Source organism: Scomber japonicus, chromosome 16, assembly GCF_027409825.1.
Source record: "Scomber japonicus isolate fScoJap1 chromosome 16, fScoJap1.pri, whole genome shotgun sequence".
Lineage (NCBI taxonomy): Eukaryota > Metazoa > Chordata > Actinopteri > Scombriformes > Scombridae > Scomber > Scomber japonicus.
In genome coordinates, this window is record NC_070593.1 from 11927869 (window position 1) to 11948301 (window position 20433).

At 39.7% G+C, this 20433-nt stretch overlaps 1 protein-coding gene across 1 annotated transcript in view; it reads right to left on the reverse strand.

Moving 5' to 3' along the window:
- The window catches only part of zgc:110158 (uncharacterized protein LOC553590 homolog), a 39328-nt gene extending 19525 nt beyond the window's left edge, over positions 1-19803 (reverse strand). The window contains exons 1-4 of the mRNA XM_053335579.1: positions 19648-19803; positions 12311-12383; positions 11589-11650; positions 7316-7400 (exon numbers count right to left, since the gene is read on the reverse strand). Of these exons, the coding sequence (XP_053191554.1) occupies positions 7316-7400; positions 11589-11650; positions 12311-12383; positions 19648-19703 (276 nt within the window). The 5' untranslated portion in view covers positions 19704-19803. The remainder of the gene's footprint in view (positions 1-7315; positions 7401-11588; positions 11651-12310; positions 12384-19647) is intronic.
- Positions 19804-20433: the final 630 nt, after the last annotated feature.

Below are 20433 nucleotides of genomic sequence, written 5' to 3' on the forward strand. Positions count from 1 at the left end.
ATGTGGCTCCCTGCGAGGACACCATGTCGTGCTTGCTTTCTCTCTTTAGTAAGAACCCCCAATGTTGATGAATAATCTATCAGAGAACAAAAGACTAATGATCTGATTGGCTGGTACAGTACAGTATGTAGATGGGCTGTACAGAATAGCATTGATCCCTCCCCTCTCCATTTTACTCTCCCCTCTCCCTCTCTCTCACCCATAGGACTACCGGACAGATCAATAGTGCTCAACACATTATTGACCTCCGCCTGATACCTTTCACTGGGATAGACAGAGACATAAACACTGGATGGAGAGAGGAGAGGGTAGGAAGAGACAGAGGATGTATCGGTGTGTATGTGTCTATATTTATGTGTGTCCCTGCCTGGAGAGGGTACTAATCTACATTCTGGTTCACACTGATATGTACCTCATCACTGTCTCCTTGACCCGCTGTCCTTAGCGCACACACAGAGAGGGTGGGGGGTGGGGGTGAAGGAGTGAGGATGGAAGAGACTGAGAGGAAAAATAGCTGACTGTGGTGATCTAGCTAATTTATCAGTCCAGTCAAAACAGTGTGTTTCGCTCTGGAGCAACAGGATACGGCTGCTACTCTCACAGTCACGTCTGACAAACAAATGCACGCACAAACACATGCACACACACGCACAATCTCTGAAAGCCCAGCTGGTCCTTAAAACTGGCACGTCACACACACCATGCACGCACACACACACACACACACACACACACACTTCCCCAAATGCTGCTGCCAAGGTAGCAGTACTGAACCAGACAGGCGCACTTGGGCGCACACTTGGGCACACACACATGTGTACACACACACACACACACACACACACACACCGGATGACAGCACTAATACATGCTGCAGACACAACATCCACTTAGCCAACACTCCAGAGAGAAGGCAGAGAGGCCTAAAGACATGAATATGAAGAGAATAAGAACAACTGTGAACCAGAATATATCTTCAACTAAAAGGAAGGGGACAAATTTGGGCACAGATGTTGAAGAATACAAAAACAATATGATTATATGTGTTGTCAAAATAAGAAACTTCCTAATTTTTCTTGCTGTATAGCTCTAGGGTCAGAAGTCAGGACAGCGCGCATCAGCTTATTTGGAGTCAGTACATCACTCACTAGGCTTGAACCTAAAGAATACAGTATAGACCTGTGGAAGGTGCCTTGATAAATAACTAAATTCACAGTTAATGAAAACAATTTCAAAATAATGTTTGTCCTAATGTAGAATAATCCTACTTATGTCGAGCATTAGGTTCTGGCAGTGCATGATTATAAATTTTTTCACAGGAAAGCTTGAAATCCTCACTTTGTATTAATTAAATTAAATTATTGATTAAAAAAAAAAACAAGATGTCAGTCTAGAGTGGTTTGTTCAGTTCATTGGGTTTACATGATCAATAGGATGCATTATAAGCTAATTGTATCATACAATCAAATCAAGAACAGTATTTCCCTATTTATTTCCCTATTTCCCTTCCAGTAAAATTCAAATCTCCAAACTATTCCAATGGACAGATCTGAAGTCTTTAAAAGCTTACTTTGAACACAGTTATAAACACAAATTATGTACTTTTACAATAAGATGAGGAGGTTCAAATGTGCCTTATGCTTCCTTCTTGCCTTATGGTTGGCTATGCTGTGCTATGTTGAAAAAGGGGGTGTGGCTCTACTGCAGTCCACTTTAGATGACACGGAGCACTGCGACTAGCTTTCAGACATCCAATCAAGTAAGTAAGAGCATTTCAGTAGAGTCAAATGACAGCAATCGTTTTTTTTTTTTCTTTTCCACTTCTGGTTAGTAATTCAAACCTTCAGCACATCATTGTAAGCAGTAAGAAATGCTAAGTATCATTATATATAATTCATTACCACATTTGCTTAAATCTAATAAAACTAATTTCAAGAAGAGAATAATTGCACAAGAAAAATGAAAGTTTTAATAAATGTAAGGAAAATAGTGGTTCTTATATTTTTGTAAAATAATGAGCCCAAGCTAGCATCCTCTTTTTTTCCCCCCACATAGGACACGCACATCTCCTCCATTAGCCCATTTAAAAATTTAAAAAATCCCATCTCCCATTTCCCTTTCTTGCTCACTGTTTTGACATTTACCCATTCAGCTCCATTATCAACTACCTCAAATGTCTCTTCTTGGTTGTGTGTTCATGTTGCCTACACTGCCCTCTTCTCCGTGGCTCAACTAGGCATTGTGGGTAAACAGCTAGATTAGCCAATCAATCTTCTCTGGGGAACAGAGGTAGTAGAGGTGATGAGGGAGGGAGGAGGGGTCACACACATACACACACAGACCGAGAGAGAGAGGGAAAGAGAGAGACAGAGACAGAGAGAGAGAGACAGAGAGACAGAGAGACAGAGAGAGACAGAGAGAGAGAGAGAGAGAGAGAGAGAGAGAGAGAGATAAGGCAAGTGAGATGAGAGGGGGTGAACTGCTGTGTTGGCTGAAGGAGAGAGTAAGAGATATGGTAAAAGGAAGGAAGGAGGGAGGAGTGGTGTAGGGGAGGAATGAGCGCCGAGAAACAGGGGGAGGAGGGAGCAAAGATGCACAAGTGGGGGTGTCGCAGAGAAACCACAAGCTGCGAGAAAACATGATGTGAACAGGCTGGAGTTGCACAAAAGAGACGGAGGGAAGAGTGCAGAGGGAGTGTGAGAGAAGTGACAAACGTAGGCAGATGTGAAAAGGAGGAGTGAAAAGCAACCAGTGCAGGTAAAAAATACAGGAAAAGTGTGATGATGGAATGAGGAGCTGACGAGAGATGGATCAAAAATGTGCAGGTTAACAACAATGCACGTACTGATGGCAGCAGAGATTTAACATAACCGTCTTTACATGTCTTAGCCTTAGTCTTATTTTAGCCTTTAAAGTAAAGCAATGCAAACACTCATCAGGTTTCACATAGTACATCTATGGAGGTGTGAAGGCCAATGCTCCCCATTCATTTTAATAATTGAGTTTTTAGAAGGTAAAACTCAACAACAGTAGTTCATGAAAAACAAAGATCCAAAAAGAGTAAACATAATTCTGTGAAATGTATGTTTTTTCTTTTTCTTTTCTTTTCTAATAACTTATCATGAGAATCTTTCAAGGACCCCAGCCTCCCACTTTGTTAAATGATTTGAATTGGATCTTGGCATGAATTGGGTTTTTAAAAACATGAATAAATCTTTCAAAATGTAACAATTTCCAAACACATTTATGTTGTCTTCTTTTATGATGCTATCTGGATTTAAGAATTCTGGCAAAATACATCAATTCCAAATGGTTAATTAAACCTGAAACCTAAAGGACACAAAGTATTTCATTAATTACAGTAAACTGATTTATGACATGATGTTTAAATGATGTTCAGCATGTTGTAATATTGTCTATCAATGCAGGAAACATTGTGCACGCTGATCAACATGATGATTAATGGAAGACTAATTAGAAGAGCATTACAGACCAAACTTACACTACCATCGGTCCTATACACATTGACTCTGCACCTAATGTTTGGTTTTGTTTACTTTCCAATTTCATTTCAAATAAATAAGAATATATTTTTCAAGGTGCAACAATGAAATGGTTAAAAGCAACAAAAAAAAATGAACAAGTAAAGTCTTTATTCAAAAAGGTACTGTATGTTCAGCCGTTAAGCTTTAAATGATGAATGAAGCCTTAAGGACTGACTAAAAATCTGCATAAATAGATTCTTTAAAAAACACATCAAAATAATGATATGATCCCCATGTGAAGGAAATACGCTCTCCATCTGTTCAATAAAACTTAAAACCAAATTAAGGTAACAGTCTAACAACCCCTACATTACTTTTATAACCAGTCTCAGGACTTGACTGTACCCATAAACCTTTGCTGCGACTATGCATCCAGCAGAGAGGACTGTGATAATGCCTCTTAAATGCTGCCTTGCAATCTAGCAATCTCAAAAGACTAAGAAACTCTTTTGAGGTAAGGTGAAATATTTTTTCTTCTTCCGATGCCTCTAAACGCCTCGTTCTTTTGAAACCAGTAGAAAGGACCTGTGCTCAGAGACTAGCCTCAGGGGGCTGGAGCCAAAATTAAACCGGTCCCGTCTCCTTCGCTTTATCACTGTTAAGAGCAGACAAGCAACCATGTAGCACACCCATCTACATTTATACAGTCACACACACACACACACACACAGAGGGTTAACTGGCACGCTGGCACTGAGGGTGTGAGCCCCTCCACCCTCCTTCTATGGGCTGGTTGCCAAAGATGCCCCTCGTCCAAAAGCACACACACACACACACACACACACACACACACACACACGCTAACACACACACAAATCCCTGGCTTAGCCTCGGCCCAGTGCTGGGATTACCGGATTAGAACTCTATTCCATTATCTCCCCACACTATACAGCGCACGCACACACACACACACGCACACACACACACACACACAATGCCACACTGTCTTGGCCGGAGAGGACAGGCTGAAGACAGACGCACAGTGTCAATCACGACACATGACATTTACACACAAGAGGATACAGTTACAGTTTCTCCTCACAGCTGAGAAGAAACTCTTATTTACATTATTATTGAGCAGCATGGTGGGGTTGACTTCAGCTTAAACCCTGGTGACAGCACGCACAGGCTCCAACGGCAAAAGGCCAGTAGAAGTTTACGCAGGGCAAGTTGACCCAATCAGAGCCATGGGTAAATCCCTTTAAACACGCCCCCCCCCCCCCCCCCGCCAAACATCATTCATCTATCATGCTCATCGTCACACTTACCTGTGCTAGAAAATGTTTGCGAGAGAAACATAAAAAGGCTACGAAAATGAAAGAGAGCTGCTTCTGCTTTCGTGGAAGTGGTGTGTAAAAGCGCATTCTTTCTGTTCAATCCACACTGACCCCTGCGTTCAGTGTCAGACAGAACCGGCCGTCAGTCAGCTGCAGCTCCAGACCAGCAGTTGGCTAACCTGCCTTCACCGAGCTGACCGAGAGCAGAAGTTTACTGAACCAAAATACTTTTCATGTCAGCTCCACGGGAAGAAATCGTCAGCGTTAGTATGTATTGATTCATTGATTTTATTTCCCCGCCTGCTGTAGTGAGTGAGAAGGAATCTGCCCGTAGTGAAACAGGCGAGCTCTAACACAAACTGGGACCTTTGATCAATCAATGTTGATTCTGATCATTTTTTTAAAAACACACATACAGTGGGATGTTTATGAGATATAAACAGCTGTCTGTACAGATTACGCTCCACTAAATGTGACAGAAATATCCTCGGAGCGTAAAAAAAAAAAAAAAGCAGGGGGTCTCTTCAGTGTGGATTGATTAGTTTAATAAAAATCAAAGTGTATCTGTTCCATGAGACACGTGAGTGATGGATGTCAAAAATGCTTCTAAAAACACTTACTATGTGCCATGAAACGTATCAAGAGAGACTGGAGAAACCATCTCAAAGCAAACACACTCTCATCATTAGTCTGGAGGGTCTAGACATTGACCAGTTCAACTATATGTCTGTAGTGGACAGGTGACAGGTGGCAGGCGGAAGCAGACAGGAGGAGCTTGGAGTGAACACATGAACACAAATAAATGCCATTGTGTTCCTTCTCTCACTGTTTTAGTTTTAACAAGAACATTTCCACAGATGTCAGAGTTTATAATCAAGGTTTGTCCATACTCACTGAAATGTTATGATCATAAATTCTCTTCTCTTCTCCCTATTTATTCCATACTGTCTGGCTTTATGCAAAATATGGAAAAACCTACATTTATACACCATTCATTTACTGATCCAATGTGTGCCTAATTTCATATTTTGCATATCTGTGTAATAAATCAACAAATGTTTGCATTTTTTGGCTGCCGGGTCAGTGATAATAAATATAAAAGATTTTTTTTTTTACCTCTGACCTGCAAGACATGAAAAATGTCTCTTTCAGGCATTCAGAAACATTCAATAATTCCTCAAGGATGCACACATTCAGAGTGCATGATGTAAAAGGTATGAGATCTTATCAGATATGATGATTAGGTGGTTCACCATTTAAGGCTCAGGTTATAGAGGTTTGTGTTTTCAGCCAGCAATAACTTCCATCTGTGGCCTTTCTAGCTTCACCATCATGTACTTTTTAATGATGTTTCAAGTGGCTGTAAAAAATCATGCTGTTACTTCTCAACATAGCAACTATGGAAAAACATGGCTTGCAGAGTAGCTGCAGTATGACCCGTTTAGTGTCATCATTGCCTTTAAATCAGCAAAACTTAACATAACACCACATAACAAAATCTACCTGACCACATGGGAGAAGAAGAACCAATTTATTATAAGTGGAGTTTGAAAAAGATTTTGTTTTCTTTTAATTCAGACTCATTTTGTTCTCTTCTTTTTTTTCCGCTTTTTTAAAATTGGCAGGTTCACAATTTTTCAAATCTGTCATGAAACAATACGTAGGTTTGTTTTTCTGTCATCATTCCTCCGCTTTCTAACGCATTGCACTGCAAAATCCGCAGTCCTCCTTCTGTGCAAGAATGTATCTAAAAGTTAATATGAAGCTTCATCAGCCCAAATTAATCAAATCAAGTGGAATCTCTCTCTATCTTTTGAAATGTGCAGCCTTTTTAGGACAAATTTCCCTTTTCCTACAGTCCCTCCACTGCTGCTCAACAAGGAAACGCTGTTGGGGAAATTTCCACCAAACAGACTTACTTTGTCTAAATAACCAGCGAAGTCCTTTAAGACCAACTTGAAAAATGATGACCTTATCTTCAAGTTTTTTTTGAAGCTTTCACTACAACATGTTTTCAACAGATTTGTTTTTCTTTCCAAACCCTTCCTTTGCAAAGTTAGCCATGAGGTATAATAAAGTCTTGTCATTTATTGATGCAACTTTGCAGCACTTAGTTTAATTCAAGACATTTTACCTTTCTACCACAAATACGCCTAAAAGATGTAGAAATGGAAATTCTGATTATAATATGATTATAATTGCTGACTTACCTTCTGGTCAGCTCTAGTTTTAAGAGAAACTACAAAAAAAAATATTCCCAATATTTTTAATGGATATATTCCATGCCCAACTGTTCTTGGGTAAAGCATCATCTTCTACCTGTTTTTATGTGTACCACTTCAAAATCCTCCTACAGACTTAACCCTACTGTTAAAACATAAACAGTGTTGTGTGTGTGTGTCAGGCAGGTAAATACCTGAAAACTGGGCTTGTTTTTCTGTTAAAAAAAAAAGAAAAAGAAAGAAGTGGGTGCAGTGCTTGTCTGTCACTTACATAGTCATGGAAGGCCTTGGCCTCACTCGAGTGCTCGCATGTCTCCCGTCGGTCTGGAGCTGCGCAATACAAGTCCCAGAATACACTAAAATGGAGGAGGGGGGAGAGAGAGGAGGTCAGAGGTTACCAAACAGAGCAATACAAGCAAATGTGTGACAGCTATTCATAACCCATTCACACACACTCACTATCTCCCTAGCGCTCTTAAACTGCCTCTTACACACTTGAGCATCATTGTAAGAGGGACACAATGGCAGTGTCACCCCCTCAATCAACCTCTCACTCACTCAAAAACACACACACACACACACACACACACACACACATATATTACCATACTTGTATGAACATTTCATTGACTGCAAAGGTTTCTCAAACTGTTACACTGACTGAACCATAAATATAAATTTAACATCCTAAACAAAATACCTTAAATACCTGCTTATACAAGTGTGTAAATGGTTTCCATACACGCTTCTGTTTAAGTCTCTTTGGTCAGAGAAAGTGGAAAATCATAATCTCTCACACACCTAACGACAACTGTAACTGCTCGTGTGCCACATGTCTAAGAGGTCCTAATTGGATCAGTCTTTGTGTATCGATTCAGTGAAAGTGTTGTAAACCAAGTGAAACGGGGCCATCGTTAACAAGAGGGCTAATCGCACTTCACATGTTGCAGCAATATGCAACATACTGACATGTTGAATCCCAAACATCTGGATTTTTTTTTCATACATCTGTGCACTTCATAAGACATCATGAAATCTCCAACTCATTGTTAACTCTAGTCTGAGATGTTTGTGCATAGATGTGGAATTAAAGGATATTTTGATCTGAAAAGTCAACTTATTCTCTAAGAGGTCAGACATTCCTATCAGTTATAGAGCAGCACAGGTGATAAGCATGTCAGTGTTGTTGTTCAAGTACCCACAGTTCAAGTGAAATGTGTATCAATGAGAGAGAGAAAAAAAGCAGCTTTGCTTTAAGCTGTACTCTCTGCACATGAGCCCATACAAGATGACACAACTTTAATTATATTTCTTATATGTGCAATGAAAGAACCTCTAGATTTAAGTCCTTAATTGAACAAGGGATCAAACTTACTTAGAGTTACCCTGGCTTGTGTGCTTTCAAATTATTATTCTGTTCATTCATTTTCTTTTTATTAAAACATGTCCTTGGTCTCATACTGCTGATGGTGCTCTATAGGCCCGATGTTCATTCTTCTGAGTCAGCAGAGCCACCCCCTGAGGTGAAAAGTTACACTAGATACTGTACTTTCTTAAGACCATTTAAGGGTGTATTTACAAGTCCATAATTTTACATCCTCTGGTTTTTAAATATTTGTTCCTAGGTAATATGTACAGTACTAATTTCCCACTAAAGTGTTCTTAAGCAACACAGTGAACCAATTGGATTCATTATCACATTATAAACAATACTTTTTGTACTTTCCATGACTTAGATAAGAGCGGTGAAGATCATGTGATCACATGCAATAAAACTTTTATGCAAATTCACCAAGACAGCTTAGTATATTTTAAAAAGCTTTAGTTTTCATATCATGTGTAAAGAGTCATTTAAATAACTGTTAAATCCCCCAAGACAAAAAACATGTACAATCTAGTGTAAAGCAGACACAGTTTGGAGTAAAACAAGCCTCCTGCTCTGGCTCAGACTCTTCATTTGTCTTCTTAAAATGTAACAGGCTCTACTTACATCAACTTTTTAACAATTTACTAGTTAAAGATATAGTATCATTACATAGGACCTAGAGCTGCAACGATGAGTCCATTGACACAAAATTATTAAATGTTAAATTAAGATTTTTTATAAATTCCTTCCAGCCATTTTTAACAACAAAATTTGAATTGAAAATTGAATAAAAAAATAAATACAGTTCTCTGATTCCAGCCTATGAAATTCAAATGTTCTGGTTTATTTAGTCTTCTATAACAAACTGCATATTTTTGGTTTTAAAATTTTAATCAAATTTTTTTTTGAGTAATTTGAAGAAATCTCTGTTAACATATTTCATCATTTCCAGGTGGCTTCACTCAAGAAAATAAATCTAAATAAATGAAAAATAAATGAAAATAATTGTGAGTTGCAGCTTTAATTGGAACCACATGCTCTTCCTCAGCAATGATCATTCGGGCATTTAGATGCATTAAGTCCTCAGACAACAGCTTCATACACTGTATATAGGGCCGGGCGATATATCGATATTATATTGATATCATGATACAAGACTAGATATTGTCTTAAGATTTTAGATATCATAATATTGTGATATGGCATAAGTGTTTTCTCTTCCTGGATTTAAAAGTAGCATTACAGCAAAGTGATGTCATTTTCTGTACTTTAACCATTTAGTCATTAAATCCACATTACTGATTATTATCTATTAAAAATCTCATTGTGTAAATATTTTTGTGAAAGCACCACATCCCTACAATACTAACGCAATATCAATATCAAGTTATTTGGTGAAAAATATTGTAATATTTAATGTTGTCCATTTCATCCAGCTCTAACTGCATCACTAACAGACTTCTAATATGCCCGCCTGGGTTAAAAAAAAAAAAAAAAAAGACAGCAGGTAGGAGAGAAATCTGATTACTGAGCAACTGCATGTGAACAGTAGAAGTGGGTTTTACAGTAATATGTTTATTGCGGATGTAAAGGTGTGTGAAATCCCAGCTTATCCTGATTTCTCCCAGTAATCAGGTTTCATGTGTGCATGTAAACAGAATGAATGTGGACTACAGGTGACAGTGATGTCCAAAAATAAGTGAAATTGCTGATCGGTGTTTAAGGTGTTGACCCTAAAAGGTCAAATTTTAGCCAGGGGGCAGAAATGACAGGAGGGAAGGAGATGGTGGTGGGGGGGACAGTGGAGGGAGAGGTGACACAAAGAAAGCTGGAATGCAATGGGTTAATCTGCTAAGAATCCCTCTCCCACGTGAACAAAGGAGAAAAGTGGGAGGTGGGGGGCACACAAAGGGTGACGAGAGGGTTAGGAGGAGGAGGGGAATATGAAAGGGGGGGGGGCATTCCCTAACCATCTGGATCTATTGTTTCAGGGACGGGGGTAAAGGATGGAATACTGGAGGAGGGGAAAAGGGTAGAAGACGGGGAGGGAGGGGGTCACGCCCTCAGTGAGTCTGGTCAATCCCAAGGCTGTGACTGTGCAAGACCTCCCACCTTTGAAAGTCATTTTTAGTCATTCAATCGCCACTTTGATTACATTTAATTAAATAAGTTAAATAAATATGTTGTTTTTAAGCCGCAAGAATATCTGAATGTTAGCATGTGTCAGTTCTATATAGAAATATTTGAATTATTTTAAAAACCTTGAAGACCATGAAAGTGCAAACGAAGCTACGTTAATGACATGAGGTTAGGGCTGGGTGACACGGACAAAAATGTTCAAAATCAATCATCTATATATCGATAATTATCACGTTAGATGTCAAATCAGTATTTCTTTCCATTTTTGTTTCTGAGTGAAAGTTGAAGAAACCAGAGAGTTAACTGTGGTTAAACTATTCTTTATGGACAGAACATGACAACACTCGCCAAATATCAGAAATCTGGAGCACAAACCTCAGGCGGAACAAAACAACTACGATGATAAAAGATTTTTGACAGCTGAGTCAGTTACACGTCCGGTAACATGCGATAACATAAGCATTTAAATTCCCCCCCCAAAAAAAGACTACCAGCATTTTTGCTCTCAACCCAGTTTTTTTTCTATACTCTTCATCACTGTGGTTAATTACTCACTGTACATTTAAACACACACACACACACACTAGTTCTGCTCAAGCACTCTAAGCTCTCACCATCTTTTAGCGACTTTCTTGCTAATCCCACAGCTGTTTACACGCTATTCAGATCTAGCAACTTTAGCTTACCTGTTCTCTCTCTCCTTCTCATTGTAATTACATCCAGCTAACATTTAACTTACATTTGTTTTATTGCTATTTAGGAAAATTGTATCAAGATAATTATCGTTATCGTTTTATCGCCCAGCTCTAATGACAGTAATGAATGACATAGGAGTTATGTAAGGACACCGGAGCCCTATCAATGAGTGTGTGTGTGTGTGTATAGAGGAAAAGAGGGGGGTCATACACGGCAAGCACATTTTGAGACATGTACTCTAAAAAGTGTTTACACGCCCAAGCAAATACAATGGAATGGCTTATCAAAACAAACAAAGAGAGCGGCAACTGCTCGTACTGGAAAAAGTGAAAGTGACACTTACCACCACCACGAATGGAGAAATCCAGGGGGCTCCCCTAATGTAATGTTCTTCTCCCATCGAATCTAGAGGAGAGGAGAGGAGAGGAGAGGAGAGGAGAGAAGAGAGGACACTTGAGACTAGAGACAGGATTATGTCTGCAGATCCACGGGGTTAAGAACATATAATCAGTCGGTCTCAAACTGTCAATGGCCTCGGACGTGATGATAGGCATCTTTTTGGTTCTGACCATCTTTCTGACTTTCTTCCCTCTCTGTCATATTCTTCTTCTTCTTAAATGTGATGTAGTTCATGGATCCAGAGAGTAAAGTAAAGTCATATAGTCTTTTCATTCACCCACTGTTAGCCTGTCTGCATCACAGGGGCTTGGTAAAGTCTATATAACATCTGCAATGTCCACAACAAATGTGCAGGACTAAACTAAAGCTACAATTGGATGTTGGCTGTTTCAATTGTTTTTACACTTGCACTCTATCATCATGTGTAGCTTGGTTCCACTGATAATGTACAGTACATGTGGGAAGGCTACAAGTTTTAAATCCACTATCTATTATTAGATACTACTATAACAGAGTGATGGTATCTACAGCATTACTAACACAGAATGGAGCAGATTTTAGGATGTGGGTTTACTAATTGGTGACCATTTCCACAATAAGCCCAAAGAATCATACAGTTTGAATACAGTACTTTATATAATGGATAAAGTTAAGATGCCTACTTACCTCAGACAGGAAGGTCTGTGCTGACTTCTGTGCTCCCACATGTAGCAGGTACTCGTACACATATAACGCTAACCTGAAAAGTAAAAGGAAAACAATGTTAATGATCAAATTCACTTCCTCAAAACAATATGGTGTCATAATGTCCCAAGTTGCAATTTTTGTTCCGTATTATATAACTGAAAAGATTAGATTTATTTCCGGGTGGTTGACTTCAGTATCCAGCAAACACATGACAAGTAGACTTTTCAACTATATCCCAGAAACAGGAATCACAATCCCAAAAAGTTAAAATCAGGAACAAATTTAGGATCTAGAAAACTTATCAGCATACTTTAGTGTTTTAATTTTTTATTTAATTTTACTACAACTGAGAAAAACGAGACCAATAACTGATTAAAAAGCAGCTATGAAATTTGAGATGTCTCAAGAGGAAACACACTGCCACACGCTAGAATTCACTGTTGTGTGACAGTGATGTTTGAATGGAGGTAGAAAGAGGTGCAAAAAGAGATTTTAAAAATACTGTAAAAAGGTGTCCTTGAGTAAAGATAAATGGGTATTTTTTCTGGTAACTTAAATAAGCTTACTTAAACAATTAAAGGAAAAGAGTCCATTTCCTTTTCTCTTGTGTTAGATTTTAATTATTTTTTTCTCAATTAATAAAAAGTCTTCTGTATTACTGCTATTTTAACATCAATAACATTAAAGAATATCCCTTCATAGTCCTAATATTGATACCAGTAACAACCACTGCTTGCTTGAAGACATAATGGATGCCATGTAAAAGATGCCATGAAAACAGGAGGACTGTCATCCATAAAGTGCTACCTGAGGAGCAGAGGGAATTCGGGGATCAGGAATTACAGCCCAGGACCTAAAACTGGCTCTATGTTCCTATAATTAAAAATACAGATGGACCTCTTAAAGGATTTCTGGGTGTCTAGGAATTCCTCAAATCAGAAAAGAAACTGAAAAACTCTCAACCTGTATAAAAAAAATATTCTGCTTTGCCCAAATACACCACATACCGACAGAAAGAGCCACATAAAATGGGAATTCCCTCTAATTCCAGCAATACTTTTTTTTTTTTAAAACAAAAAAAACTCTCGCCAGACTTTTTCAAATCAATGCTATTATAACAAGCCAGCGACACTTGAGAATGGCAATCCACCAGGGTCTATTAACAGACACAAGAACCATGCTGTGGAGTGGGAAACCCTATTGGCCTAACATTGTACTCCTAACTCCTTCACTTAGTCATGTTTAATAGGCTGTTAATGGACCATCAATCGACCGGCTGCGTGGATATGACAGTACCCCGCGTGCCCAGAGCAGATTTGACAGGCCAATATGGTCCTAATGAGAAGGACAGTAGCTCAGTGTCATCGTCCCCATCATTAGTCAATGGACTGATCAATGAAACATGGTTTTGAGATAATCAGGCTGTTGTGCAGTTTGTTTTTAAAGCACTGACAGCCCTTTTGATTATCCAACTGCTGTCTTCTTTAGCACTATGGTGACGCTAATGTCTATTTTAGCCCCTTAATATGATATATAGTTGGACAATAAAACTTTTTTTAAGAGGATGGTGATAAGCTTTTTACTGTTACCATGTTCTAAAGTAATTAAATATGATAAATTGTCATAACTTTAGCTGAATTTACATATTTCACAATTTTTTATAGAGCAAACGATTAATGGTTTGACTGAGAAAATAATCAGCAGATGAATTGATGATGACGATATGGGGAACTCCTTAGAAGATGCATGACAACTAAGATCATTTTAAATCAATCCTTTCCTGACAAATGATCAGGTGACCTTGCTTAGGATTTACTCTTCTAGGTTTTACTTTCATCATATTTCTATTGTATTTTTATTTTGTATTTATTGTTTATGCTTTGTAGAGGTACTTTTTATTGCACCGCATATTTTTATACAGATCAATTAAAAAAAATTAGCTTAGGCTATGAATGCCGTAATATGTTGCATTCAGTTAATATTTCATGCTTATGTATATGACCCTATGAAAACAAACATTAATAAATACATTTACATAAAGTAAATGTCCACATGTGGGAGAGTGAAGCTCGGCACACTTTTCTGTGAGGTTCAAAATAAAATGCTCACATGTTTAGTTACTATTGCTGCTAAATGCTCAGGAATCGAGCTCCAGATGAGGAGAGAAAATGAAACGGCAACAACAGCTGTGGTGTGTTACAATGTGCCTGACCTGTTCTTACTACTAATGGTATGCAAATGTTTCAAATATTCATTGTTAGTATGCAAATTTAGTCTGTAAAAGATATGAATAGGCAAATAGACAAACTGTAGTATGGAGCCTATAGTCCATACATGATCACACCATGTCCTTCAACACAGAAATAACCCACTTGTTGGACCATTTCTAAACATCACCTTCAGCTGGAGTGGCAGCAGCTGGCAGGTTTAAATGTATTTTTCCGAAGAATTTATATGATTAAATGTGTTTCTAATTGGAGTTCTAAACCAGAAACCAAAGTTCTCATCGAAATCGGTGTTACTTCGACGTGAAAGACTTAGTAGTCTGTGGTATAGGGGTACAATCACACCTCATTTGTTTAGTATTTGGTACTACAGAAAAGTAGAGTTGTGATAATTATTCAGGGCATTTTCAAATTTGTGTTGTTTAGTCTGGTTAAACTGGATTCTGGTTTGTTTTTTCCCCTTGGTACAATTCATTTAGGCACATTTGAAAATTGTGCAGACCAAAACAATGGTACCCAGACCCTTTAGAGGAAGTGGTCTTGATTCGGAACAAAATTAATTCTTTAAGTGTGATGGTTTGTTTGTGGTGGGAATGTCCAACTTCAATCCAACCCAACTATTAACAAAAATAATAGTTAGTGAAATGAGCAGATAGCTAGAGAGGGAATCAAGAGCTAATCTGGACTAGCGCAATAAAGTACATTTCATTTTTGGTATCTGAACAGATGGGAGCTTCTTCCTGTGTTGACATTATTGCTGCAACCAACCAATGAGCTAAGTGAATTTTCTCACATGGCTTTCAGTCATGCATTTTGGATTGTTTGGTTTTTTGTGTGTGTGAAAAAACACAAACCAAACCAAATGGAAAGCACAACAAGTTTACCAAGTCAACTGATGCAGGCCAAAGTGGACAGACTACACACACACACACACACACACACACACACACACACACACACAGCTGTAGATTAACAAGTTTCCATCAGGCTCCCCTTATTTTTACACCAAGTCTCCAACTTCATCTATATCTATGTGCAAAAGTGCAAAGGTCTTTCACCACTACACATCCTGAACTACAGAAAATACTGCAGTCACTATGCATGGTCTTCAGCTGTCCCTCTATACACCATTTCAGACCAGAGATATAGGACAAGATATGAATGGATCAGTGTATGTACCAAGACTCTTCTTACTACTTAGGCTAAACATATGCTGCACACTACTGCACACTACTTTTGCATTTCAAGTTGTAGAAATTTCAAGAATATCAAAATGACTTCTTTCTTATTTAAAAGGAGAGAAGGAGTTAGAGATAAAGAGATGGAGATGGGGAGCCAACAGAAACTGAAACTTTACTTGGTACTTGTGTAATTCCTTGTAATTCTTCAGATTATCTGTAACATGCATCTGAATACAGTTTCAGCCTCAAACTCCTGGTGAACAATGAGTAGAGATTCAACTGTGATCCAATATTTGTTGTATAAATGGGTCAATGGCAGGTTGACCATACATTCAATAGACCTACATCTTCTGTATAAAAGGGATAATAGTTTTGATGTGCAGTAACTGAATGCTGGGTATGCACAGGATGGTACTCTACTAGAAAGGTAATAAATAACTGAGGGGGTTTCACCTCTTGAGATTGTCACCAAGATAAGAACATGTGTAGACAGACAAACTCAGAGGTAGACTTTAATTCTAAATTTCCTGATGATCACATTTAATGATTTTACATCTATAATTCTACACAACAATAGCGTACTAAAGAATGACACCCTGGCTGCATCTGCTTGCTTAATTAAAACACAGGTAGTGGGACAGAGGACAAATGACTGATACTCTTCAAGACTCAGGTCTGCTGAGAGAGTCACAAAGCACACACACACACACAGGCACACACACAGGCACACACACAGGCACACACACAAATACACTTGACCACTTCAGCTAGGGGAATCTGACCACTTTCGGAGGCTCCTGGCAATTTGTAGGTCACAAAGCTCTCTGTGACCGCTGGTGTAGAGTGTAAGTCACTGCCACTCGCAGGTCAGTCTAGTATTGGGCCCCACACACATCTGCACACTACACACACACACAGATCATGGAGCATTGCACCTCAAGTACTTTGCTGTTTCTAATCACACATGAACACCTATAGACTCTTTACATCCATACTGATATTAACAGTTTTGAAATAACTGAACACTTCCAGAAGTCTTCAGAGTACACCAAATGCTTCCAATATTCAGAGTGTTTGTATCTCCATGTGCACTGCAGTTTTACTTGCTTGCTTGCTTAATACATGTACAAGCCTCCTGTAGGAGTTTGACTTGTAGGGAATAGTTAAGGACTTGGTCTTATGTCTGGGGAAAGGAGGATCACACTGCAGATCTCCCCCCAAGAGGCCTTCAATGAAATTTTTATGTGTGTTTTTGTGTGGGTTGCGAAAGGGGCTGCGTGTGCATGCACCTGGCATACTGCATTATTAAAGCTCAGAAGCAAGCTCATAGAAAAGGAAGAGAAGTTTGAGGAGGAGAAAACGACAACGACTGGGAGAGGGAGAAGCTACAGAATTGCAGAGTGCAAGGAGAGGAGGAAAATGAGTTTTGACTGGAGCATAAGAGGGGGCATGCCCCATTTTTATAGAGGAAGAAACAGTAGGTGGTACGGGGGATCAGAGGAAACGTCAAGTCATGATTTAGAGGAAAAGAGGACAGGGCTAACAATTGAAGTATTATCGAACTCACAGGAGCTGCAATTTTTTGATCAAAAAGGTAAAATGTGTCACAACATACTATTACACATGAAGTATTGTGGTGCTACAGAGATGCCCTGGCCTACAAATCATATTCTCCAGACGTAAGGGAACATGCTTGTTTGGTACAGATCCCAGCAAAAAATGCCATCATCATTTTTTTTTCTCCAGTGACAATAAAATGCAAAAATCACCACTCCGACTAAAACTGTGATTTGTATAGCAATATCTGTAAAAATAATCACAATATATATTTTTTAGCTTATTGCGGTGGTTGTTTTTAACAGCCAAACTCTAAAATAATATTCAACTGGCAGGTAGAAAACCTAAAAAAATTCCTCCAGTGACGGCAAGTTCCTAGCTTTTAAGATTGGTTTTACAGCCTCGTAGTACCAAAGTTTTACTCAAGACTGTTAGAATCACACTCAGCTCACCCTCATCCTCATCTTCTTGCATGCGGAAACAGAAATGTCATCCTCCATCACACCATGTGAGGTAACCTCCTGACCTCCCTCTCCAACATTCCCTCTTATATTCTGAGATGGGACATTGGTGCATGCATGCGCTCACTCCCATACAGTGAGAAGTCTCCCTGATGTACACGACCGGCACACCTGACACCCAGCCCTAGGCTCCCAACAAAACCCTGTCTTTAAATGCGGATGAGTCTGCCCATCATATCGCCCTCTTTTCTGTCTCTCTAAACTCTGACGCAAAGCTGAGAGCAGCTGTTTCAGTCTGTCTCAATAATTCAACACTGGAGCGATGGGATGAGGAGCAGCAAAAGGATGGGAAGCGAGAGTTGGGAGAAAGATGAAGAAAGACGTTAGAAGGGTGATGCACAAAGGAAAAATGAAGACTATCCCAACAGAGTTAAGTAGGGTGTGAGCTTAAGGTAATGAGGCACCTGCTCATCTTCACGGAAACATACATGTGAGTCTGACATTTCTGTCCCATATCAGATCCCAGCCCAACCTGCTGACTGGTCCAGGGAGTCAGAGTGAGCATGTGCTGGTGTGTACAACCCATCAACTATGAGGAATAAAGCCATAAGCGCATATTTACCTCCAGTTTGTGCAACTGAACAGAAGCTATCATAAACCATTAACACAGTGCATTGGGCTCTAAAACAATTAAATCTGGCAAAGTTTAATGAACACACATGCAGGTCTTGGTTGGCTTTGTTACCAGCGCAGATAAGCTATTGAAGTTGACTGCTAAATACTGGCTTCTAATTCTCTACTAATGCAAAGAGGTTTGTTGGATTTATCTTTGAGATTAGATTTACATTTGAGATTTATTAAGTATCTGCTAATTGCTTAAGTGTATGGAACCGTGAGGCATGCATCTCCTGACTGAACAACAGTCATCGAGACGGTGGCATGCAGACAAAGGGATTGGAGAGCTATACCGCTGCCCAAGCTAACACCACCTAAGTTTCCCCACAAATGAGCCGCTGAGAAGCCTCTCTGTGGGTCTGCTACACAAAGCACTGGCGGCAATTACACGCAGTTTATCCGTAGCACTCGTTCGCACAACTCGAGTGGGGGGGTGACTGAAGAAAATCTGTACGGGCCACAAAAGTTATGAGGCGCAGCTCGTACTCTTGCACGGAGACGGTGGCAGCGACGGTTCTCCACTCACCCAACACTCACACATTGATACAATGTAACCAGCTCGCTCGGCGACTGAGTGCCGCTTTGGAACGTGGAACCATTCTAGAACACGTCCCTGCGCAATTTTGTAACAAAGCTCCAAACAGCTGTATTCTATTTTTACCTGCTGCTTGAGCGGGGCGACACAAAAGCCAGCTAGCTACAATGCACGGCGTCACTACCAAATGCATTGTTCCTCTCACTGGGGCGAGATGGAAGTAAAGTGGGATCCCCATCCAACGCTCTTCACACACAATTCAGACGAAACGCGAGTGCACATTTATGCATTATTACTGGAAACACGTGCAAGCCACACTCCCCCTTCCTTTTGTAGAAGTGGTGCAACTTTAGTCGCCAAAACCGCCACTCTCTTGGAAAGAAACAAGAAAGACAAGAGTGAAACTGGCAGTGAGTGTAGCTAGCTGCCTTGGGCTAACTTAGCAGCCATGCCTGTGTAGTTGGAGGATGCAAGAGGCAACAATACATGCAAAGTGGCGAACACAATAAATCAACTAACACAGCATCACTTTTTGTAGCTTGTATGTGAACAAAAAGAGCTGGCTGAACATGCGTTCCCCCGCTGAAGTGCCTGAGCAGCCTCACATCAGTTAGCAAGTTTAGCCACCTAGCACAGTCTTCTTGGCTGGATCTCTGTTGTGACAGTGCAATAATGTACTTACTTTTCTCTCGCTTGGCTATCGGAGGGGACCACAGCTCCTTTACCCTTGCCGTACATCTTGGAGGCTGTTCTGATACTTTATTTTATCCCACTCGACACCTGTCAAAGAAAGCTACCAGGAAAACCTACTATCTCCATAGCTACCCAGTTAGTGTTGTCTCCCTATCTCTCCCTTGCGCTCTCTTTGCTCCGGTTTCCTTTTTTTCTACATCCCCAACATTGCCCACAAATCAGGCAGGGTTTCAGCCGGGGGGAACTTGAAACAGTCCACTGGTGGAGCTTTTTTTTTTTCAATCGCTGTTCCTGGATTCAGCTCACGCCCCCCCTGTTGTGAGATGGTGGGGGCTTCTTAAAGGCACAGTGTCTCAGTTTTTGTCGACTTCGCTCAAGTTCAAGTTCTCTTCTGGAGGCCTTCAAATTCAGGTTTTACATTACATTTGAGTTCATGTTTAGTAACAAATTGTCACTGCTATCACTATTGATGTGTCACCCCTCTATTTAAGTTTAAATTATACATGTAATTGCTTAATTTCTGCCCTAATGTCACTCCAGAAGGGCACTTCAGTGGCCCATATGCCCTTCCTGATGTAGCCTGTGTGCCCCCAAAGTGCTCCTGTGTTTAGCCCAAGTACCTGTCCTACAGTGTGGACAGCCATGAACTCAAACACTTAATCTGTTCACAGAAGAGGTGCCTCTTGTTAATTTTAACCCCTGACCCTTAAATAGTCCTTGCACACCACTGATAAAAGTTATCAAGTTACCTGATATTACATAACTGTAAATAGGA